General features: G+C 39.2%; 4 protein-coding genes across 12 annotated transcripts in view; 2 read left to right on the forward strand and 2 right to left on the reverse strand.

Annotated features, from left to right (window-relative positions):
• The window catches only part of cdc14b (cell division cycle 14B), a 13,731-nt gene extending 12,160 nt beyond the window's left edge, over nucleotides 1–1,571 (forward strand). For 2 of the 5 annotated variants that reach the window (XM_039802659.1, XM_039802663.1), the window contains 2 exons: nucleotides 655–720; nucleotides 870–1,571. In XM_039802659.1, the coding sequence (XP_039658593.1) occupies nucleotides 655–678 (24 nt within the window). In that variant the 3' untranslated portion in view covers nucleotides 679–720; nucleotides 870–1,571. Of the gene's footprint in view, nucleotides 1–654; nucleotides 721–869 lie in introns of those variants that run through there. The other 3 variants (XM_039802660.1, XM_039802661.1, XM_039802662.1) reach the window with 3 other exon arrangements.
• Nucleotides 1,572–1,783: 212 nt separating this feature from the next.
• LOC120560316 (plasminogen activator inhibitor 1 RNA-binding protein-like) lies at nucleotides 1,784–6,309 on the reverse strand. Of its 4 annotated transcripts, none has more exons than XM_039802667.1 (9): nucleotides 6,194–6,309; nucleotides 4,939–5,155; nucleotides 4,157–4,286; nucleotides 3,461–3,598; nucleotides 3,307–3,378; nucleotides 3,140–3,214; nucleotides 2,693–2,867; nucleotides 2,204–2,395; nucleotides 1,784–2,034 (listed from the first exon to the last, which is right to left on the reverse strand). In XM_039802667.1, the coding sequence occupies exons 2-9, from the start codon at nucleotides 5,147–5,149 to the stop codon at nucleotides 1,969–1,971; spliced, it is 1,059 nt and encodes a 352-aa protein (XP_039658601.1). In that variant the 5' UTR covers nucleotides 5,150–5,155; nucleotides 6,194–6,309; the 3' UTR covers nucleotides 1,784–1,968. The 4 variants fall into 4 exon arrangements, with proteins under 4 accessions (XP_039658601.1, XP_039658602.1, XP_039658599.1 ...); XM_039802668.1 differs by lacking the exon at nucleotides 6,194–6,309 and adding an exon at nucleotides 5,263–5,397 and having other exon boundaries at nucleotides 3,482–3,598; XM_039802665.1 differs by lacking the exon at nucleotides 6,194–6,309 and adding an exon at nucleotides 5,263–5,397.
• A 1,519-nt stretch (nucleotides 6,310–7,828) lies between these two features.
• znf367 (zinc finger protein 367) lies at nucleotides 7,829–13,478 on the forward strand. The gene is made up of 5 exons (XM_039802672.1): nucleotides 7,829–8,525; nucleotides 9,438–9,588; nucleotides 9,941–10,060; nucleotides 10,984–11,122; nucleotides 11,250–13,478. The coding sequence occupies exons 1-5, from the start codon at nucleotides 8,247–8,249 to the stop codon at nucleotides 11,506–11,508; spliced, it is 948 nt and encodes a 315-aa protein (XP_039658606.1). The 5' UTR covers nucleotides 7,829–8,246; the 3' UTR covers nucleotides 11,509–13,478.
• slc35d2 (solute carrier family 35 member D2) lies at nucleotides 13,129–19,564 on the reverse strand. 2 transcript variants are annotated; one of them, XM_039802671.1, is made up of 13 exons: nucleotides 19,475–19,564; nucleotides 19,216–19,372; nucleotides 18,092–18,125; nucleotides 17,666–17,752; nucleotides 17,509–17,576; nucleotides 17,096–17,167; nucleotides 16,814–16,882; nucleotides 16,611–16,713; nucleotides 15,924–16,016; nucleotides 15,769–15,836; nucleotides 15,554–15,632; nucleotides 14,912–14,994; nucleotides 13,129–14,092 (listed from the first exon to the last, which is right to left on the reverse strand). In XM_039802671.1, exons 2-13 carry the CDS (start codon nucleotides 19,341–19,343, stop codon nucleotides 13,987–13,989), a joined length of 990 nt encoding a protein of 329 aa, XP_039658605.1. In that variant the 5' UTR covers nucleotides 19,344–19,372; nucleotides 19,475–19,564; the 3' UTR covers nucleotides 13,129–13,986. The 2 variants fall into 2 exon arrangements, with proteins under 2 accessions (XP_039658605.1, XP_039658604.1); XM_039802670.1 differs by lacking the exon at nucleotides 19,475–19,564 and having other exon boundaries at nucleotides 19,216–19,468.
• Nucleotides 19,565–23,798: the final 4,234 nt, after the last annotated feature.

The raw sequence follows: 23,798 nt of genomic DNA on the forward strand, positions 1-23,798 counted from the left end.
CAACTTAGATTTCTTTAGTCGATTAGTCATGTTTGATGCTTTTTTCATGGTGAATGACTTATTTCCAAGAAACCATAAAATAAACCAATATGTCTGTCGTGACATTATGCGTAACAAAATCAAACAAGTCAGTTTAGATTATTCTTGCTATTTTCCAGCTTAATACTTTATTTTTTTTACTGTTAATTAGTTAAAGCTTGCTAGGGTTACATCCTTATCATCGAACATGTTTCATTTCAATTAGTTAACTAAACTGGTTGTCTGTAATCTTGAATTTAATCACGATGGCGCAACCCAGCCACGTTCTTCTTTAGTGTTGTATTAACATTATATATATATATATTTAGCCTGACCTTGTGCAGAACTAACGTTTAGTAAATCGGCCCCTGCTTTATGTACCGCTGTCAGGTCCCCAAATAAATCTCCACCTGCCTCAGTGTCCCTGCTGCTTCTTTCAATAGCTTTCCCTGCACGTTCTCTAACAGGTTTCCTGCTATGACTGGCTATAGCTTTTCTGGACTCTGCTGCTCACGGTGTCTTCTGCCTCTGGCCCGTTATCCCCACTCTGTAGCCATGTCTGCATCCTTTACTGGTGCTAATCTCTAATGTTTATATTCTCTTTCCCTCTCCTTTTGTCTTTCTAACACGCAACAGACGCACTGTCTCCAAAGGACGTAAAGCTCGCAGTTCTTTGCAATCAATTCGATTTTCCAGGCTATGGTATCCATCTCCTCTTCATTTACTGTATTTTAAATGTCTGATTTGTGTGCAAAAACATTGATTGCATAAATGACAAAGTTGACAGATTAATTTTAAGTGTAAATTAATGAAATGTCCCAATATTAACACAGACTGTTTGTTTTCTTTAGTCACTCCATACCCAAAGCTAGAGCTCCTCTACTCCGGTGAGCCTGAGGATCTTCACATGAAATCCAACTTCTATACAGCTGTACTACTCTTACAATAGATTTAAGTTTGAGAAAAAGGTTGGAACTAACCAACTTGATGTGACATGTAAATCATTCATACATTAAATTGTTTGATTACAAGTTATTTTACCCGTATGGCACTTTTTAAATGTTTTATATATTTTAACAAAGCATCAGACATACTGATAGTTTTAATCATTGCCTGGTTGTTCACTTATTGAAACATGACATGTGAATCCAAGAGACAGCCTCCAAAACAAGCACTGTGCAGCAGATACTGTGGTGTATAAGATGGGGGATTCACCGTCTGTGTCTGGCATAAACCCTATTCTTGGCATGGCACAAGGCAGTAGAAACACCAAGTCCATCACCAGATACAGTATTGTGCTCATTTGTACCTCCAGTCCCAATATATGGCTTGCCATTTTACTTGTGAAGCTTTTCAGCTACTTATTTCAAGACTGTAAATATGGCAACATTTGATATACTCAGTTTGTATTTTTTAAATATTTTGTACCGTTTGAATCATGCTATGAAATAAGCCAATGGTCCCAAAGGGGCCTGGTCTCTAACTCACATTCATAATCCACTGAAGACATTTGCTTGAAGCACATACTTTAAAATAAAAATGTACCAAGTAAATCTGGCTGTATTTTCTTTACCATTTCAGTTTTAACTACATGCTCACTGACATCACGTGTAAGTTCTTTGAATTAAGCCATTGGTTTTCATGCCAAGAGCCAGTAACACACTCCCGTTTAGCCCAGCTAAGTACAGTTGCCTACAAATTCACATTTCCTACTTGTTTATTTTAAAATTAGTCCCAGTTCACAAAAAAAAACAAAGTTCAGAGATAAATTTGCAAAAGCATTTATTCTCCAGATGTCAAATGCTGAACAGTGCCTACTGTGCAAGACAAATCAAGTACAATAAAGCCCCAAACCTTAAGAACAGCAGAAACATGAAGTGTTTTTTTTTTTTTTAGCAAGTGTCAAGTGCAACCAATATTCCCAACAGGACGTACGAGAAGTGAATTCAGTTATCTTCCTGCCGACAGCGCTGGGAAGTCTTCTGGGTCATCTGGGTTGGGAGCCAGATCCTCCTCCTGGTGGGAGAATATTAAAAACACAAAAATGACTTTCCTAATTTTTTTTTTTTGGTCGATTGTAATTTATTTGCTCAATATATGCGGTGAGCACAGTGAGCTAGGCTTTCTAGTGTTTGGTTATTTAAAGCATATACCCCATGGATTGATCTTGTGAGTCGAAACATACCTTCTCCAATATGGGTTTGGCTCTCTCTGGGCGACTTTCCGGGCCGCCTCGTGCTCCCCTTCCCCGACCCCCACGACTGGGGCGTCCAAGACTCCCGAAATTGATGTCCAGAAGGGAGGTGATGTCATTCACAGACCTACGGAGGAAGTTGCCTTCATCCTCCATGTCTTCGAGGGTCCCCTCCTTCACAATCTGAAGATTGGAGGCAAACGCTAAATAAAGTCACATGTCATGTACAGCAAAACACAGCAGCATCTCCATCATCCACCATCTAAATTGTTTGGTCACCTGGTCTAGTCCTTAGATGAAGTGTCCAGCACCTTTACCCCTTGCCTGGACATAACGTTACAGTGGAACGTCACTGGAAGCTGTGGCTTACAATGTTGTTCACTGGTCTACAAGCTCTTTATGTAAAATCACAGCTCCATTTTAGTCCGAGCTTTATGGTTTTCTTCTCAACAGATTCCACAAAGTGCTTTACATTCTCACCTCCACGTGCTTTGACTGGTGGATGACCTTTGCTTTAGAGGGAATCTTGTTCTCGGCTTTGCGGATATTAAACTCTGCCTTAGGACGACTCGTCTCCTGCAGGGCCTTCCACTCATCCAGGGTCATCTCCATGGCAACCTGGACCACCATCTCTCCGACCTCTTCTTCAGTTGCTCTATCATAACCGGGGACAAACGAAATCCGTCAGTCCACTTTATTTTTGACATTTTGTACATCCATCCAAATGTAATTCTAGCACAACGCTTGTTTCACTGTGGACACTGTCGTTAGCCAGTTCGGTAGACATTACCCAATTTTAATTAGTCCAATTGTTAAACAAGTTAAGACTAGTCAAAAGGTCACTCTTTGACCGATACATCTGGCCCTTAACCAGGCAATGTTGCACTGATGTAATTTTTTAAGAAAGATCTTCTGAATGTCACCCACCGATTCTCTTCCTCCACAGGTCTTGGGTGCTCCTCAGATTTGACTGGAGCGTCGGATGTCACCTCCATTAATTCACTTCACGATAGGGACATACACAAATAGAAAGACGTCTCTATTGTGCCAAAGTGTGAACGTTATCATTTCCATGTTAATGAAAGTTCACTTACTTTGCAGCTTCTTCAACACTGCCCCAGTTCCAGGGTCCTCTTCCTCCTCTCTTTTCCTCAGGAGAGATACCTCTGCAATGACCATTACAACAGTTGTAAATATACCGTTAAAAGCGACAAGAACTGGACTGCCAAATGAACAAAAAAGGCTTACGTTCCATTGTGTCGATCGTACTCTCTCTTGCCCCTCAGGTTGAAGTTGTCGGAGTTCCTTTTGTATTCCCCACCACCACCACCTCTCGCTCCTCTCCTACCTCTGCCCCTGACGTCAGACTCTGCATTATAGGAAGGCCTGGGGACCAATCAGACTAAAACACTCAGTTTATGTGTGACAGCTCTTACATTTCAAACCCAGCTGGTGCAGTATTTCTCTAGACATGGGTCTTTGGTTGGGTCTCATTTATTAAATGAAATTTAAATAGGTGACACTACTTCAGTGATAAATATGGGAGAATGTTAGTGATGAAATGTAGGCTAGCATACCATTCATAAGTTACTGGTCATACCAGACCAAGCAAGACAGCAGCAAAACCTGAGTGTACTGAATTAAGCAAGGGTGCGTTTCATTACTCATGAACTTCTCATTTTAATTTAAGAGGAAGAAGGTCTCACTTTTAAAAAGTTGTCTTTGAAATAACAAGACCGTTAGGGGGACATGGGGAATTCTTTCTGCACTGAAAATGTCCCTCATTGTATGAAACTCTAGATAAGTCAGTGAAGTGAGTACAAGTAATTTATAGTGAACATAATTTGGACATTGTTTTTAAAATCAGTGGTGCTGGATAAACTGGGTATGTGCAGACTCTGGAAACCAATATGGAGAGTTACGTTTTAGCCTGAGAACACATACCTAGCGATGGAAAACTCCTGTGTGTACTCCTCTTGGTTGGGCCTACGGCCCCCAAAAGTCTTCGTGGCCCTCTGGGCCTCCTTTCCACTCTCAGTCACTGGTCCAGGACGTGCCTGTTGCTGCTGACGGACTACGGACAGTAAGTGAGGTAGTGAGATACTCAATTGTGTTGCCTTTTTCTCTTTTGTGTTTTTGCAAATTATATGAAAATCTCAAGTATTTGGTCAGGCAAATCAAGCAAAACTGCTCTCATTGAAACCACAAATCCATCAAGCCCCACAGTCTGTAATCCCACAAAAGTGTTGGCTTTGAATCTTCCAGTTATTCAGTTCGGATAGTACCCGGACTATAAAAAACATTTCCAAAACATACTGCTCACACTCTCTCAAACCTCCATCATACAGTGTATAATAAACAAATGATGCCCAAAGAAGTAAAAATCAAGAGTCCAGTTGAAACTTCGTTTCAGTATAAGGGAATAGTTGCAATTAACCTCACCCTGTTTACATTACATTTTTTAGAGTACAATTGTGCATTTAAATGCAGTTTTGGATGTGCTGTAGGAGTTCGAGATTTGGCTTCAGATAACGGGTGGAAACCCACCCTGACAGCATTAACATGTGCTCAGCAGCCTCGCTGACTTTGCACCATCAGCAGCTGACAAAGCCTAAGCAGACTGGCCACTTTTGGCTGGACTACCCAATCTAGAAATACTGGCAGTTGCCAGAATCGTTTGGGAGTCGGGGTGTGTTAACGATAATGCAGCCAAGCGGTTAGCTGACCTGGAGCCGGGTCTTGAGGGACACGTCTGTCCTTCTGGGATTCCTTGTGACCAGTTTTTTTCTGCTTGCCTTTCTTCTCTTCATCTTCCTTTTTCTTCCTTTTCGCCTTCTCCATTTCCGCTTTGCTGATCAAGTCGAACGGGTCAGCGTCGTCATCCAGAAGATCCCCGTACCTGTTCGCCACAGCGCACCCGTAGGCGTCAGGGAGCATTTTAGCCTGTGTGTGATGAGGAAAAAGGCAGAGTTCAAAGGCTGATTCCCTCCTCAACTTTAACACCTATCTTGCAAATAACCAAAGAGCACAAATAAAACTCAAGAAACGACCTTTTTCGGGCCCAGCTACGACAAAACAGAGCTGCGGACGGTACTTTGCTGCCTCAGTGAACATCCAACAAATGCCCGCAGCAGTTTGTCGACACTTTTAAATGTTTGCACGTGTGGAGACAAGCGACACCACGCCCTGTGCTCATCGATAGGCTATTCACTAATCAATATTCATTGCAAAGACTTGGCTCAAGTTCTCTATTCACTCTGCTTTAGTTAGGTCCTGGTGCTCAAATTGGCACAGGAACTTAGCTAAGTCAAAAGGGAATTTTATTTATTAAATGGCCAAATAAATATAACATTCAATGATAAAGATAAATATTTTCATTTTAAAACGTATAGCTAAATTAATAACAAAAGCACATTCAATATAACCTTTTATAATATCTTGAAGTATTGGGTTTCCTGTAAAAAAAAAAAAAACTAACCCCAATTATAAAGCATTATAACAATCGAATATAGCTAGCTCAACCATTGCATATCACACACATCTCAGCGGAAGGTAAGGGACATTTAACAAACCGTTAGTACGTTAACTAGCTAGCTAGCTGACGTTCGGATAAACGCTAGCTAGCTAGTATTTCGGTTTGACAACAAAACCCAAACTCTTAAGTTATTTCAATGACAATAAAAGCTGATAACTAACCTAGGCTGTCTTAGCACACATTCGACTTCTTAACAGCTATGCTAGGTGCTCTTGTGTGTGTGTGTGTGTGTGTGTGTGCTAGCTACTTACTACTACCGTAACGTTAACTTAATTAGCTACCATTGGCATCTAGCATTAGCCTTGTTTTAAAGACACACAAGTAGCTAGTCATTAGCGGTCTTCCGATAAATTAATATTCTTATTTTGCCGACTGGGCATCAATCCAATTTTTTCCCTGAGTTGTCTTTTCATTTCTTTGACTTGCATTTAATGGGCTAACCTTACCTGTAGTTGACAGCTGTTCCCGTCCTGAGTAGCTAGCGGTGGTAGTTCAATTTAAACCACCTGACCAACCAAACCTCAGGTGTACCGTGTGACCTGCTCAGGTCAAATAACGTTTTTCTAAAAAGGCATCAGAATAAAATCCTAACATTGAATATTCCCTTGTATTTACTTTTTTCACTAGTAGCATTAGAACATTACTTCCGAGAATCCCAATTTACCCCCACCCAACATGTTATATTAACAACAAATAGTTCTAGTATAGTGACTGGCCTATACTTCTCATAAAGGCCTGTGTGTACTCACATTGCCAACATTATGAAGTGTGTCTGCTTTTATTTAAGTAGAGAACTCAGCTGTTCTGGGAATGCAATGATTATTAAGTAGCGTAACTTTTCCATGTCATGGCACAATCTGAAGAATATTCCATTAAAGTCTTATTTGCATGCCCTATATACTGTAGGCCTACAGCTTTGTAGATCTGTGCAAACTACACAATTATTCATAAACTGTAGGCTATTTCTATCTAAATACTGTTGCTTCAGACAGAACCTAATTTCCCATCATAGATCATTAGATATATGATTATCCAACTAATATTTACAAAATAACCATATGTACATTTATTGCAGATCCATACAATAACAGATCAATACAGTGTCTCTGTCATTAGCAGGATGAATCTGGATATATTTTACATACAGAAACTTAGCCTCATCTATTGGTCAGAGTAGAAAGTACAAGTGTACAGTGTCAACCAGCGTAGGGGTTGGGGTACTCCATTCAAATGTATCACTGTGTCAGGAATTATACAAGTCAGGAAATACTACAAAGAGTGTAGGGTATGGGCTCCAAGAGATGAGGTCCTATAGGCAGTTTCAATCACACGTTAGATTGAATAGACTCTAAGGGCTTGTGTTTTAAAGTCACATTGTACATTAGAGACACAGACAGACAAGCTGACAGCTATGGGACAGGCACATAAAGCCAAACAGAGAGGCTGCAACATTGCACAACAGTGAATAAGTTGGTCACATGATTGCACACTATATTTGTATTAAACTCATTTGGGTGTGGTATCTCAAACAATGCCAGTTATTCAAAAAGTGCTAATTCTTTTTGATTTTCAGCATGTTGTGTGTAGATAGACTTTCATATGCATGCCAGTTTGAGAAAAGCTACATTGGCTGCTTCATGTGGATTTTACATGAAAACGAATACAGTAAAGTGGTTGAATTATGTTATTACTAAATTTAACACAAACTAATTTTCAAATAACTATTTATTTTACTCTCACGCAGTACATCCTTTGTTCAAGTATTTCCGCACTCAAATGATTACGTAACTTTGGCGCCTCTGGGCCACCGTTTTCTTTCCCTTTAAATTGACCAAACATGTAAAAACATAAACAGACTCCTCCTCAGCGCGGGAAAGAGCCATCTGCTCCTCCGCTATGTAAAATTAACCGCCCTTGACTCTCATTGGCTCCGTCGGTGCCGAACGTGAGCTCTGCTCGTCTTCATTGGCCAATCTCGACGTCAGCGTGGAAGAGCGCGCGTCAAGTGTTTAAATCTCATTGGACAAAACCGCCTCGACCAATCCTTGCCATAGACAGTAGGATCCTTGCACATAGAGCGCTCTCACTTCTGCCCACGGGCTTGCTAGCTGGATCTATACGACTGCTGCTATTCGTTACATCTGACACGTGGGATTGGATCCCTGCAGCCGATTGGTCAGTCAACTGCTCAGGCGCGATTTTGCAACGCGGGACAACGCTCTGTGGGCGCACACAGCACAGGTCAGTTCAGACGACCCGTTGCGCCAAGAAGGAATCTTATCTTCATCTTCATATCCAACTGTATCTTTTGCGGATACTTTGTAGCGAACCACGGGTCCGAGATTTTACTATTGCTCTTTGGAAATGAAGGACATATTCACTCCAGATTGAAAAGGCGATCTATTGATAACTTGTACTCATTGATTTTTTTTTTTAAATAATCAAATAGTTACTTTGACAGTTTTTGCTTGCTTTTGCCGGAGTTTTGACACCCATACGATGGCCGATAACAACCACCCGCACGTTATTTTCTGCAACAACTCGCCCAAAAGAGTTTTGGTGTCTGTTATTAAGACCACACCGATCAAACCCAGGAATGCGGAGGCCCTGACGCCGACAAGTCCCGGCTTCAGCGACTTCATGGTCTACCCGTGGAAATGGGGGGAGAACGCCCACAATGTGACCCTGAGCCCGGGATCAGTGAGCGGGGCTTCGTCACCTACCGGGACCCAGACGGCCAGGGAAGCGGACACGGATCCTACACCGGACCAAATCAGGGTACGTCCTGACCCTAATGTTACTGAGCACAACGTGTAGGAGCAGGATGACCGATGATGTTGCACAGAACTGAGTAGTATTTAACTAGTGAGGCTATAGTTATTGTACAGTTAAAGGCTGTTGACAATACTGTATAACACATTTATTATAGTTTAAATCATTTGGAATATCCCTATTTGTAACTATTTGTAATAACAGCAGCTTTGGGAAGAGAGGAGCGCATGCATAATGATATTTAGGCTACATATTTTAAAGACACAGACTATTCCAAATTGAGACGTTATACAAGATTAACCCAGTTTAGATGTAAATAACGGTTTAGGACTATTTCTACCTAAAACGGTAAAATTGTGTTTGGAGTCAGCCTCAATATGGCCGGGGTTAAGAGTCATTTAAAAAAATCGCCCGCGCATTAGGGTGTGACATGATGGATTTTAAACCCCAGTTACTTCCTGATTCTGAAGCAGCTGCTCATACATGACGTCTAGTCGCGCGCCAAAAATGTAACCGGATGTGAATTAATTATAATGGACACATGTACTTCCCACACAGCCCTGCAACAATGTAACGCGCGAGGTCAGCTAAGGGAATTATGATTAATATTGATATGATGTTGCATTGTATGGAATACAAAACGCTGGTAAAACTACTGTTTACTTAACATTTTATTTATATGTAATAAGTATAGATCCATATGTATTAAAAGTATTATGAACATGTCAGTTTACCGTATGCTCTCTGAACTTGATCCGCATGTTGTGAATGTATTACATTTTAAAAGGGTGACAACATTTTGTTCTCAATCTGCCAAATGGTGCTCTGCATCGGCTCACGGATGTTGTTCACTAGGAAAATGAGTATTTAAGCTGGTACTTTAGCCAATGTAACAATTCTTTGTATTCTTGCTGTCAGGATGGCATCCGCAGAGGGCGTCCACGGGCCGACACCGTTAGGGAGCTCATAAGCGAAGGGGAGACTTCATCCAGCCATATTCGCTGTAACATCTGCAACCGAGTGTTTCCCAGAGAGAAGTCTCTTCAGGCTCATAAGAGGACACACACAGGTGAGACAGAAAGGAATGAAGGAAAGGTGCGGTGAATATTAAAAAGCAGTATAAGGGTATTGTCAAAAAGACAGGTGCCTTTAGGTCAGCAAAGCAGGGAAGGTCATGTAAACACCCGTCTAGCCAGATGTAAAACTAACATGCTGGAACAGGAATGGTCACAGCTATGCTTGATCCGCGAAAGCAGAAAACTATTCACCTACCAGTACCTGTTCTGAATTTTCAGGCTTAAGTGTTCACATTTGAAAGTAGTACTGTATGTATATATCAGCGGCACTGTGTGGTAACGACTGAACTGTAAAACAATGACAATACTGTTGCCTGAAAAACATATCTGCCCCCCGCCCCCCAGGAGAGAGACCCTACCTGTGTGACTACCCAAACTGCGGGAAGGCATTTGTCCAGAGTGGTCAGCTGAAGACGCACCAGCGGCTGCACACTGGAGAAAAACCCTTTGTCTGCTCAGAGAAAGGTGGGTTTGGAATGTGGATTTTTAGAAAACACTATGCGATTAAGCTGAATGGAGTGTTATTAAAGTAATTCTGCCAAACAACTTAGTCAAAGTTTTTGGACCTTTCACTTTGAGATACTTTTAGGTACTTTCCAATGGCATGACATGTGGCTCAGTTTAGTATGACTGACTGGAGCTTTTATCAGTTAAATTTAGAGCATTAGGAAAGTACCGAATAAACACAAAAGTTACAGTGTAACTAGTCTATATCCTTGACGTTCCACTTCCGGGATTGGTCCGGTGCCGCAGGAAATTCCGCCGGATGCATGCATTTTCCGTTTCTTTCCACTTTCTTTGTGTTGGAATTTTAAATTCCTCAGCTCTCTGCATGGTAAACTGAGACAGCTAGCTAGACTATCTGTCCTATCTGAGTTTTCTCTCGCAGGACTATTTTGCAGCGGCTCTGTGCGGAGTTTAGCGCCGCCCATGCCGATTCTGGTTGGTTGTAAAGAAATGCCATTAAACCAGAGCACGTTTTTCTCCCATCCCCGAATGCTATGTGGAGTAGCCAAACCCTCCTTCAACGCGCTTTGGAGGAGGGTCTGGCAAAGCGAGTATACAGTGTAACTGTCTGGGAGGAGTTCACCTGGAACTCTACATTGAAATAAGATTTACTCATTTTAAATGGTTTAAAAAAAATAATAGAAAATCAATATGTGGCGGTCAGCGTTGATATTGTGGCGGGCCGCCATAAATGTATGGGAAACACTGAATAACATGTATTCACTATTATTACTTTACTTCGGGAGGGGAAAAAAACATTGATATTTATATATTCATAACAAAATGTCATGCGTTACAAATCTTACCTAATCTAAAATCACAGAGAAACATGCCCCTTAATGGCTTACTGCATTTATTCATACCTGTTGCTCTCTCTGCAGGATGTGGCAATCGGTTCACACATGCCAACCGTCACTGTCCCAAGCATCCTTTCTCCCGTCTGAAGAGAGAGGAACCAAAGGAGGGCCAGGAGAAGGCTCAGTCTGTGGATAACAAGGCTGTGGCAGAGTGGCTTGTAAAGTAAGCATATGTGTTTTGTATCAGGAGCCGCAATTTTATAAAGCATGCATATTAAAACCTATATTGTGTATTTTATGGCATTTTCTGTCTACATCGTATGTTAATATACTCTTCTCTGTCCTTGCAGGTACTGGCGAACTCGTGAGCAGCGTTCTCCCACAACTACCAAGGTGAAGCCCCAGGGCAAGGCAAGAGCAGAGGATCAGGAGCAGCAGGATCCCATGGAGTTTCTCCAGTCCGATGAAGAGAACGGGGAAGAGGAAGAGACGGCAGAGGAAGAGAAGGGCAGCCAGGGAGGAGCCGCCAAGCGGCGCCTCCAGGAGCAACGAGAGCGTCTCCACGGTGCTCTGGCACTCATTGAGCTGGCCAACAACCTGTCTCCCTGAACACCCACCCGCGTCCTGATCCTGGACTCCCATTCCCTGTCCCTAATATCTCTATTCTCAACCCGCCTTCCTGCAGTATGTGCTGTAGCTAGAAAGCGTTCATTAATGCAGATCAATGACTAGTTTATTCTATCAAGTTGTGGAATCAGACTTTGAGAGAGAGCTGAATTGGCCTGAGATCCGTGTTATGCACCGCATCATCTATTCCCCCTCAGCACCAGGAAGGTACAAGCTAAAGCACCTTATTCAGCTTCCATTTTATCCTTTTAGGCTGCTATAATTGTAGATTTGACTATATGAAGAATGTATCTTTCTTTCTTCTAAAGGCAAAGAAAGATTGTTTTAATTTGTTTTGTTTGCACTTTGATGGTAACGAGTTTTTTTGAGTGTATTGAGTGTAACAGAGTGTGTATGACTGATGTGTATATGGATTAAGCTCAGATGGAAAGAATGATACAGGGTGTGGTCAAACATGGGAAATGTCAAGTTGCATTCTAACTGTCAGATGGCCTCTCATCATGCTCCTAGGTTTCATCTAAGCACAATTTCACTGCCACAGAAGACAGTAGTGGTGGTAGAAATGGACTGAGAAACGTTCCGATAATTCAAGTTTAAGCCTCACCAATACAGCACGCTCCAAGAAGTGTGCATCGGTGGACTAAAAAGAGAAGAGAGATTAATCAGTCTGGCATGTGACGTGGTCATTTTTTTTCATATGCGAATGCGAGGTGATCATTGCAAGCATAATCCAGAGGTCTGGTTAGGCATAAACTTTTCAAAAAAATCATTATCATATAATTGTATCCGCATGACATAACCTGAGGCGCGCAGAAAAAGTTCACCGGGCACACTATCTTACGCATTTAGTTAAGTAATCTGGAATATTTAAAAGGGCCAGAGTGCCTTTTAGGACATGCCATATTTACATTTTACCTGGACGTTTTTTCTCATAAATACAAGAAACAGGTTAAACCTGCAGACCTAAAGTCATTTTCCAACCAGACGGGAGATATTTTACAATGGATGATGTCAGTCAACTTTTATATTAAAAGGTGGCAGACCAGTAACGATACGGGCATCATAGTTGTGGGTGGTGCATCTATGTCATCTCATTGCAAAGGTTAAATTATGAGATATTTATTTTTGCCATATATTTGTTTTCTTTTTTTGGCTAACTTTTTGTTCAACTTTGATAGCCTTGAAATCTTTTGACATGTGAAGGGAAATATTCCAGCACCAGCAAAAATCTGCCAAGTTTTAACCACAAAATCTTTTTAAAATATGTCACAAATGTAGACATCCCATTGATTTTTATTTAGCACTTATACCCCTTATTCTTGGATTAAGCTTGCAATGCACTGAAGATTAGATTTGTTGTACCTGTCCAAGAAAATGGCACCTGTTTTTGATAAACTTATTTTGTGGTGCTGGGTGTTTTTTTTCCTTTTTCTTTTAAGCAACACTACATCCGTTGACAATGTATGAAGCCTCTCATAACGGCCCTGTCTATGGTTGTTTTGGGAAACTGCACCAACAACCTGTCACTCTAGCTGTGATGTTTGAATCGGATTGATTTACAAATTACCCTTGTGGAGTTACAGTGAAACTGGAAGGCAAGTGGATTGTTGATAATCGAAACACCAAATGATTTATTTGTACCCAATTATAGTACATTTTGAAACATTTCTAACCCTTAGTCTGTTATGTGGTTTGAGAAGAGTATGGCATTTAATATATACACATTGTGTTAGTTAGAATATTGAGTGTGCACAATTTACAGAGAGCTTTGAAGATGAAATTTAGTTTCAGTTTTCACCTCTGCTAACATCCTCCAACAGTTTTTCATGTTTGTGACATGTATAGAGTGATCCTGCTTGCTTGGTAGACATTTTATTACACGTTAAGATTTCTCTGACAGGCTGTCCACATTGTTATATGTCTTGGTTATCAATAAACATTCACTGAACAGACGCAGAATGTATGTGAACTTGTCAATTTATCCAGTCTTGATTTAGTAGTTATATGAAATAGATGGCACCAGTAATGTACAGAGTTTGTACAAAGTCTTGAATATTTGGAAAAAATGCGTCATTTTAACCGTTATGTTTTCAAGTTTAGGAATGTGTGCTTGAATGCTTGATTTTCAACATAATCTGGTTTGTCATCTACGCAGTCAAAACCCATGTAAACCAAAAATCTTTTAATATTTGAAATGAAAAAAAACAAAAAACAGATGTGACAATAAAGGCCTTGAGTGTCTGGAGGTTTTTGGTTTAGGTAACGTGAAAGTTCTTGAATTGTACTCGTAAAAAGCTGTACGAACCCTTAATGTATCCATTAAAATCAACTCACTGATTTTAAATGAACATAAAAATGTCAGTGTATAAGCAATATCATGCTCCAATATGGAGCAGAACAATGCCACCAAGTGGTGAAGGCTAAAATTGTGTCCATTTAGTTTGCAGAGTACTTCCCTGTTTAATCTTCTGTGATGTGAATCTTCAGCTCTTGTGCTCCTTCTGTGTTGCTTCCAGATGATTTTTGGTTGAAGATGAGATATGAGTACACTAGTCCACCTGACATACTGCAAAGCAAAAGATAAAAAGCAATTAATTGTTTGGAAAATAATTGTTGCTACTGCTTAGCTGTTACTCAGAGTAGAGCTGGGCAATATATCGATATTATAGCAATATCGTGATATGAGACTAGATATTGTCTTAGATTTTGGATATCGTAATATGGCACAAGTGTTGTCTTTTCCTGGTTTTAAAGGCTGCATTACAGTAAAGTGATGTCATTTTCTGAACTCACCAGACTGTTGTAACTGTTCTATTATTTGCATTTACCCACTTAGTCATTATATCCACATTACTAATGATTATTTATCAAAAATCTCATTGTGTAAATATGTTGTGAAAGCACCAATAGTCAACACTACAATATCGTTGCGGTATCGATAGAGGTATTTTGTCAAAAATATTGTGATATTTGATTTTCTCCATATCGCCCCAGCCCTAACTCAGAGTTACTAACAATTTGCGTGCCAACACAATAAGCTTTAGTTTAAAGATGCCTTTTATTTCAAAAAAGCAATAACAGTGTTTTTGACTTTTCGTTGTTGATAATACCATTTTATCTATCTGGAAAATTCTGAGCTTATACATCCTTGTTTTGCTCTGGATTGGAATTAAATTTCCCAATGCTGCGTAATAATACAAGAAATGTAAACGTATTAAGAAATGTGACCTCATATCATTTGGTCACATCAAAGTCTTCTGACAATTTCCAGTTGTAGTCAGGCACAGTTTTTAACGACATTTAACAAAATATGATGGTCAAACTGTTGAGCAATTTAAAAAAAACAGAACTGAAATAAAACAGGAAGGGAAAAAATTATTCTTACCAAATGCTGAGGCCTAGGAAGTTGGTCCAAGAGAACAGGTAGTCTCCTCCCACAAAGATGCCAATATAGGCCACTGCAACATTCTTAAGAAAATGTTGGTAACACTTTACTTGAAAGTATCGACATACTCGTGACATGACACTGTCATAACTATGACATGACACTGTCATGAATGTGTCATAAACATTATAAACAAGTCATAAACGTTTATGACTTCTGTCATTAAGTGTCATTCGGTTTTTGTCATGACAAGTTGACATTGTTTGGGTTGTCTTGATTATGACAACTTGACATTAATCAAAGTGACATTACCAGAAGTTGTCTTGGTCATGACAAGTTGACATTAAATTTGTTTGGGATGTCCTTATTAAGACAACTTGACATTAAACAGGATGCCATTATGGCATGAATTAAATACATTTTCAAAAATAATCTTCATGTTGCATATGGGCCATTTTGAACATGTTCACTGTTTTATGATTATCACTATGTGTAGTCTGATGTAGAATCAAGATCCATGTACAGGTCAGAACTTTAATCATTTTCTATTATTAAAATAATGAATTTGGGTAACCTTGGTGGAGATATGCATTGCCTTTTTTTCTAGTCTAAAAAATAGTAATCTTATCAGTGTGTTCTTACCTTTATTGCCCCCACTACTGTCGTAGTAAGTGCTGAGTTATAATAGCTGCACAGGACTATGGAATACATCAGCACAAACCTGAAAAAAAAAAACAGAACTGATTCTTGGGTAGGCTGAGGCAGTAATGTAAGGAGGATTTTTTGGTTTGTATTTGGAGTGGAGCCACAAAGGTGTGACAGTATTTAAGCAGTTTGAACTGAATATAGTAACATACCCCATGAAGCAGGACATGAGGAAACAAAAAATAAAAGTGGTTTCAACCCAGTCCTCAAATGTGACTGCCTGTGGATCAAAACATAAAAGGTGGTCAGGCAGGAACAAAAAGCATACAGTAGAATACAGTGGAATACACTGGATCGCCATATGTACCTTGTGTAAATCTCCAGTAAATGCACTTGCCAACAAAGTGGGGATGACAATGATTAGTGCATTGTAAAATAAGACACCATACTTCCCAAGGTCCTTAAAAAAAAAAAAAAAAGGATCATATTAGATATAATGTGACCAAAATACACAGATCATTTGTGGAGATGCTTGTGTAAGAAAAAGCAAACCTAAATACTGTTACTTTTACTGCATGTTATGATTAGAAAGTGTTATTAATTCTTCATACTTAAACTTCTATATGCCAAATACAAGTCGACTGCTGTCAGTATCTAAAATCATAATAGCCTAAAAAGGTGCCAGTTTTAAATTATGTGGTTAAGAGGGTTGGGGTTATTCTGGTGTGTTCAAGATCCTGTTTACTTAAAGGGTGGATGAAAATACCCAAAGCCATCACCTTTGTTCAACACCTTATAATGCTGAAGTTAAAAAACATAATGTCCAATTTTGTCTCCAATGGTTTGACACAATACCATGTATAGTTCAGTAAAGATCTTAGACGTGAAATACAAATGAAAGCAATCAATCCGAAATAATTTAGGACTTAAAATTGAACCTCCTTTCTACTTTGGCAGGACAGGTGTGCAGTAACACAATCTTGTTTACTTGTCTAACACAGACATTTAGTTCTTGTGAAACTACCAGGACAATACAGTGTGCGGGGAATGATACCTCAGTGCCAAGTTTCTTCTTGGTGTACACACCGCTGGCAGCAGTAAGGGCATCATTGAGCAGAATGAAAGTATAGCCCTCCACATCGAAGGCCAGGTCAGAACTAGAGGAGAGGAAACGATGGAGGGACAGCACAGGTGTTCACTTCTTAAGTGATCCATAAACAATCCCAATTAAATTAATTTAACTTAAAAAATCCATACCTTGCAGCCACCATCGCACCCAGGACTATGGCTACAACACTGTACACAAGGCGTTTTGGGAATGTTTTTCTGGAGGAAAAAAAAAGTGAACACTCAAACATTCAGATCCAAACCAAAAGCTCATATCTTGTTTAATTTGGCCAATAAACTGATTATAAACCTCTCCATGTAAGACTACCTCATGATACATGTACAGTACTTTCAGACCAGTTGTGTCATAATTCTGATAAAGTTCATTGTTTTAAAGTTCTAACAGTAATATAAAAATCAGCGATATGTTACCTTAGAATATATACTTCCAAGATCATCGTCATCAATATGGTGAATTTCCGTAGTACTGTAAACATGGGTAAACTGTAAAAGACAACATGTTTTGAGGAATGAAAATGAATGACCACCATAAAACTGAAAGGACCAAAATCTATGCCTACTTAAACAAATAATTCACTCTCGAAATGATCATTTGTATAACAATTAATCACCCTGTTACCTTGAAATATTAAAGAAAATATGTTTATCTTGCACGCCTTCACCCACCTACATCAATTCATCAGGAATTTTCTCTGTTTTTATATTCTTCGTTCACCATTGAGGCATGCAAGAAAAACAAATGTTTCTTCAAGAATTCAATGTAACATGGGTGAGTAATTGATATAAATGATAATTTAATTAGATAACAGCTAAACTTGTTAAACCTTAGTTTTTTGGTGCTTGCCAGTCCTGTTATATGGTTGCCAACGTACAGCAAAGGAAGAGGGAAAATCTGGCAAGAAAATAAAAGCGTTGGTATTTTGGAAAATAGAAAACAATTAAATAAATATTAATATTTTTTGGAAAATGAGAAATGCTTACTTTTAAGACAATACTTCTGTCAAAATCTTGAAACTGGACTGTTTTGCTCATTTTGGCAGCATAAAGAACAACAAGAGTGATGATCATCTAAAAGGATCAAAGTGATCATGAAATCTCTGTGTGTATAATAACACACACACACACACACACACACACACACACACACACACACACACACACACACACAAAAACACACACACACACACACACACACACACACACACACACACACACACACACACACACACACACACACACACACACATACATACAGGTATGGTGCAGTCTCACCACCCGGCGCAGACCCACCCCACGATGATGCTTATGGCTACCCAGGGTCCTCCAGGGGGTCAGCCACCTGTGCCCCAGAAGGCCCACCCACAGCCAGCCACACACACACACACGCACGCACATACGAGAACTTACCTGGCCAATTCCCAGACACATGTACGAAGGAAACCTGCAAAATCAACACATAAACAGTTGAAGACAAAGTGTGATCCTAATCACACCAACTAATGTAGTGTTATTAATAAGCTTCCTTTGTGTGTGAGATTTCTCCATTGACACTATATGAATGACGTTATGAATGATGAGTGGTGGAAAGCTACACCCAGTGGTGTAGAAGGAAATCCAAAAGAATTATCAAAGACCTATCATCTGAGCCACACATTGTTCTGCATGCTGCTGAACTCCTGAGCTCATCCCATGTCACTTTAAACTGTCACTTTATCTTTATATAGCCTACTTTTACTTATTGTTTCACAACTGTGTACAACTCTCAGTACCCATTTCTTACTTCTCATTATGCATACATTACTACATTTCTTTTTAAATTCAGTTTAATTCATTTGCCATACTGTCTACACACACTATAGCCTACTACTCCATTTATATTTTGTTTATATATTTCCACTATTTTTTGTCTTGGATTCAGATTTTGCTTTCACTTGCTGATTTTGTTTTTAGTCATTTAATGAGCATTGTTGGAGGTGCCTAAGATTTCCATTGCCAGTGATTACTACTGTTATTGTTGTGCACATGGCTCATATCTTGAACCATTTACTCAAGTACTGTACAATTTTGAGGAACTTATCTTGAGTATTTCCATTCCCTGCAACTCCACTACATTTCAGAGGCAAATGCTGTGCTTTTTTTACTCCACTACATTTATCTGATACATTTAGTTACTTAGGCTACTCGCATATATTCAAATTATAGATTAACATAAAACTTTCCACAAGGTACTGCAGCAGATAAAGTATTTAGAGTAGTTAAATTCGTTCCACCTCAAGCTTCAACATTTAAGTGAAGTAGGCCTACTTAATGCATTTTATTATACTCCAGTAATATAATTTAAACATTATTCTGCATAATGACTATATACTTTTGGTAGGACTACTTTAAGTAGACTATGTTTTGATGACAATACTTTTTTTTACTTTCACTTTATTTGAATGCATGACTTTTACCTGTGACAGAGTATTTCTACAGTGACATATATCTCGTCTTCCACTTTTGATGGATGACTTGATGACAGCATAGCTTACCTGAAGCTGGTCAACACGGTTTTATTTACCACCGTGATAAGAAACGAACTGCCGGCGTAAAACACGGCAGAGTAAAACTTGTGCAGTCCGGAGTGTTCGAAGGTTTCTTGACAGGCGTTGGCAGACATCTTCAGCTACTGTATACAGTAGCGTACTACTATAACAAACATAAAAAAGACACGCTTTAGGCGTTTCAAAAACCTTTTGTACTAAGGTGGAGTAATTTCTTGTTTGGTGGGCGGTTCTACTATGGTTCTACCCATATTTCAATGGTTGATGGTGAACAGACAACATGGCGGACGTCATCACGTCGTTCTTCCCGTTCTTTAAGTTACGTCAACAGCCGGTGTTCTGTTGTTGAGATCATTGATATATATAAAAGGTTGAGATGCGCTAGCGGTTCTAAAAAACATAAATTAAAAAGTCCGTTTATTTAGGGTGGCCACCCAGCAAACACATACCCTTTAGGGAACGTTCCCTAAAGGTTCTCTGAAGGTAATACATTTAGGGAACCTTCCCAGAACGTTCCCTAAAGGTAAAATATTTTGAAACCTTCAGCTAACCTTCCTGGAACGTTCTCTTAAAGTTGTTTTTGTGGAACTTGAACAGAACCTTTAGGGAACGTTCCCTAAAGGTTCTCTTAAGGTTATTTTTTTTTTACCTTCAGCTAACCTTCTCTGAACGTTCCCGAAAGGTTCTGTAAAGGTTAGTTTTGTAGAACCTTGAAATAGCCTCCAGGGAACGTTCCCTAAAGGTTCTCTTAAGGTTCATGTTTTTTACCTTCAGCTAACCTTCTCTGAACGTTCCCTAAAAGTTCTGTAAAGGTTAGTTTTGAAGAACCTTGAAATAACCTCCAGGGAACGTTACCTAAAGGTTGCAGAACATTCTTGGAACTACTAAGTATTATTAATAATCATAATAATAATAATAATAATTAATAATAGTGATGATGATGATGATGATGATAATAATAATAATACCTGATCATCCAGATGTAATATTGGCAACTTATTCTAGCCAATTTATAAGCCACCTTGTAAGATATATAGGCTATGTTCACAACACAAGATTTATTATGGTCAATGAACAGACGGCATGTAACACATTGAATTTTTTATTAAGTATTGGCTGGAATTGCAGACGAGAATGATGCACAATTTATTCAGGCAACACTTGGTTTCAATCCGGGAGAATCTGGCGTCCTTCTCCTTCCTTTGGATACAAGGTGGCTTATAAATTGGTTGCCAATATTACATCTGGATGATCAAGTATTATTATTATTATTATTATTATTATCATCATCATCACTATTATTAATTATTATTATGATTATTAATAATAGTTAGTAGTTCCAAGAATGTTCTATGAACGTTCTGCGAACCTAGCCTATTGACAGTTCCCTGACGGTTCACTGAACGTTCCCGGAACAATGTATATTCAACATTCAACACGAAGGTTAGTTGAATGTAAAACATTAACCTTTAGAGAACCTTTAGAGAACGTTCCCTGGAGGTTATTTCAAGGTTCTACAAAACTAACCTTTACAGAACCTTTAGGGAACTTTCAGAGGTTTACCTTCAGCTAATTAGCTGACGGTAAAAAAAATAACATTAAGAGAACCTTTAGGGAACGTTCCCTAAAGGTTCTTTAAAAGTTCAACAAAAACAACTTTAAAAGAACGTTCCAGGAAGGTTAGCTGAAGGTTTCAAAATATTTTACCTTTAGGGAACCTTCCCAGAATGTTCCCTAAAGGGTATGTGTTTGCGGGGGCGAACATTCCCGGAACCTTCAGCGAACCTTCCCGGAACCTTTAGAGAACCAAAAATTGTTATGTGGGTGCACTTTGCTAATATGTGCTGATGATAATAAATCTTTTATGGGGGCATTCATAGAGTCAACTGCTGCAACAAGTTATCTGATAGTGAGGATAAGATTTAGCAAAGCAAGCGGGATGATGTACAATTTTGTAACCAGGTTCCTGACTGAAACTCTGTACGGAGGAACTGTAGGCGATGCCAAATGTGACGCTACTTTCCAGGGGCATGTGGAGTTGTCTGATAGCTGGGCCGAGTAGCCTACATTACCAGACAAACATTTGCCACAATGCATGAACACACTCAACTCAACACGCTGGCAAACCTGATGAATCTGCAGGTTAGGAGTCTAGAATAAAATCTCAATATAAATCACTGATTGTCATTGTGGCCTACAGTATTGCACAACACTTTCCATCTCCACTTGTTATCAGTGTCTCCACCAGAAGGTGCTATTGCATCAGACTTGTGAACTTCACAGCGTAAAAGAAGACATCTTTATTTGACAAGAGTGGCTGGTAACCACAAGCACAACTTTCTCCTCCAGCTTTACATTCTGCAGTCTGATTATGCAGGTCTGCTCTATCATGTTCTCGCTTGCTCAGAGCTCACTTTTCTTCTCGTCTTTCACTGGATGTTAAAAACTTGCTTTTTGTTTTGTTTGATCAACACAAATGATCCTTCTTTGATCAGCTTTACAACACTTGCGCTTCAAGGCAAGATGAGCCACAGCCAAACTTTGCTGACAGTTTAAGTGCTGATAAATCAGTGCCTAGGGACTATAACAGATTAAGCTGTCAGCAGGATTTCATCATTGCACAGCTGTTATATTTTTGTGTGTGTGTGTTACGGTAACTTTTGCTGTGGCCCAATCTGACACCATTATGTTTGTTTTCTCAATATCTTTTCTTACTCTGTTGCTGATGCCATGAAGCCTGGTTGACTTTTAACCCGTTTTTATTTGACTTCAGATTTCTGATAAAGAAAATTAAACGTATACTGGTGTGCAGGGGATTACATGTAATCTGGATTACATAATCAGATTACAAAAATCAAGTAACTATAATCGACCCAGATTACAATAAAAAAGTGTAATCAGATTACAGTTACATTGTTGAGGATTACCCGACGCAACTTTTTTATGATAGCCTACCGGTATGTTTTAATTTGACAAGCAGTTCATTCGTTTGTCCATAGATTTCACTATCATCCAATTGCCTGTGTAGTTTCTTGACAAGAAGAAGGTTCAAATCAAAACTCAAGATGGAGGGACAGACCTGTTTCAGTTGGGAAAAAAATTAGTTAGTAGTTAGTTAGTATTGGTTGACAATATCGCCAACTAGGGTTAAGCAAGACCCTTGACTGCCTTAATGAGTTTCCAAAGGTGAGGAGGTTGTTTCTTAAAGGTCCCATGGCATGAAAATTTCACTTGAGGTTTTTTAACATTAATATGCGTTCCCCCAGCCTGCCTATGGTCCCCCAGTGGCTAGAAATGGTGATAGGTGTAAACCGAGCCCTGGGTATCCTGCCCCGCCTTTGAGAAAATGAAAGCTCAGATGGGCCGATCTGGAATCTTGCTCCTTATGAGGTCTCAATAGCTACAGTCACAGAAATTGTGGGACTTGCTCTAGTGGCTGTAATTCTGCACCAAGGCTGAATTTCGGGAAAGAGACTTCAGATATACAGTATTATATAAAAGCATCCAAAGAGCACCATGTCATGGGACCTTTCAAATATAACACCACCTTACCCTCGAGTGCATCTGTTGAACGGCTCTTCAGCCATGGCGGCAACATCCTTACCCCCCAGAGGAAATGCTTGACAGATGAACATTTTGAACAAGTGCTCCTGTTGCGATACAACAGAAAAGTTGTTTCTGTGGCCTTTGATTAATGTGCTTAGAAAAATTAGACGTGTTGAGGATATAATAATAAAAACAATGCTAATATGTTGAAAAATGAACATGTTCATGTTTTAGACTGTTCTAAGATATGTTTACACTTATTTTGAGATTTTGAAAGATATGTTGTGGATATGTTATGAGAAATGTTCAGAGAGCGAAAAGTGAGAAAAGATACAAAAATGTTTTACAAATGTTTTTCGTTTTAAACATTCAATATGATGTGAGAAAAGAGTTAAACTGATTGATATGAGGATATGTACTGAGAAACGGATATGTTCAGAGTAAAGAAAGTACTTAGTGATAAATATAATGTTTTTAGTTAATAAAGTTTTTAGTTAGTCCACACAGGAATGCTTTAATGAGAGCAAAAAGATTTCTTAGATGTAATAATAAAGAGAAAAATAAAATGAGAATTCACTGATAAATTCTGTGGCAGTGTTTTTTTACTTAAGGTGCATATTTATTGAAGTGATCTAAGAGTAATCCTAAAGTAATCAGATTACGTTACATGTTTTGGGTGATCCAAGTGAGCGTTACTGATTACAAAAATTGCCATGTAATTTGTAGTCAGTAATGGATTACATGTCAAAGTAATCTGACCCAACCCTGCTGGTGTGATAATAAATAAGAGTTATTTGGTAAAATGGTGTAAGATGTCTTCACATTCAACTGTTTCACTACCTGAATTGGAGAAACCTGCTTTGACTCGAGCAGACACATTTGAGAAACTACTGCTCGGTTAAGAGCCTGACTGACTCAAAAGGGAGATTACTGTAATTAGCTGGAGGTGCTTTTCTGCCATTTGGAAGGGATGAGTTATTCACAATCATAACAGCCTGAGGACTTCGGTCTTAGTCTGATTAATA

This window comes from Perca fluviatilis, chromosome 6 (assembly GCF_010015445.1).
Source record: "Perca fluviatilis chromosome 6, GENO_Pfluv_1.0, whole genome shotgun sequence".
In the NCBI taxonomy this organism is placed as follows: domain Eukaryota; kingdom Metazoa; phylum Chordata; class Actinopteri; order Perciformes; family Percidae; genus Perca; species Perca fluviatilis.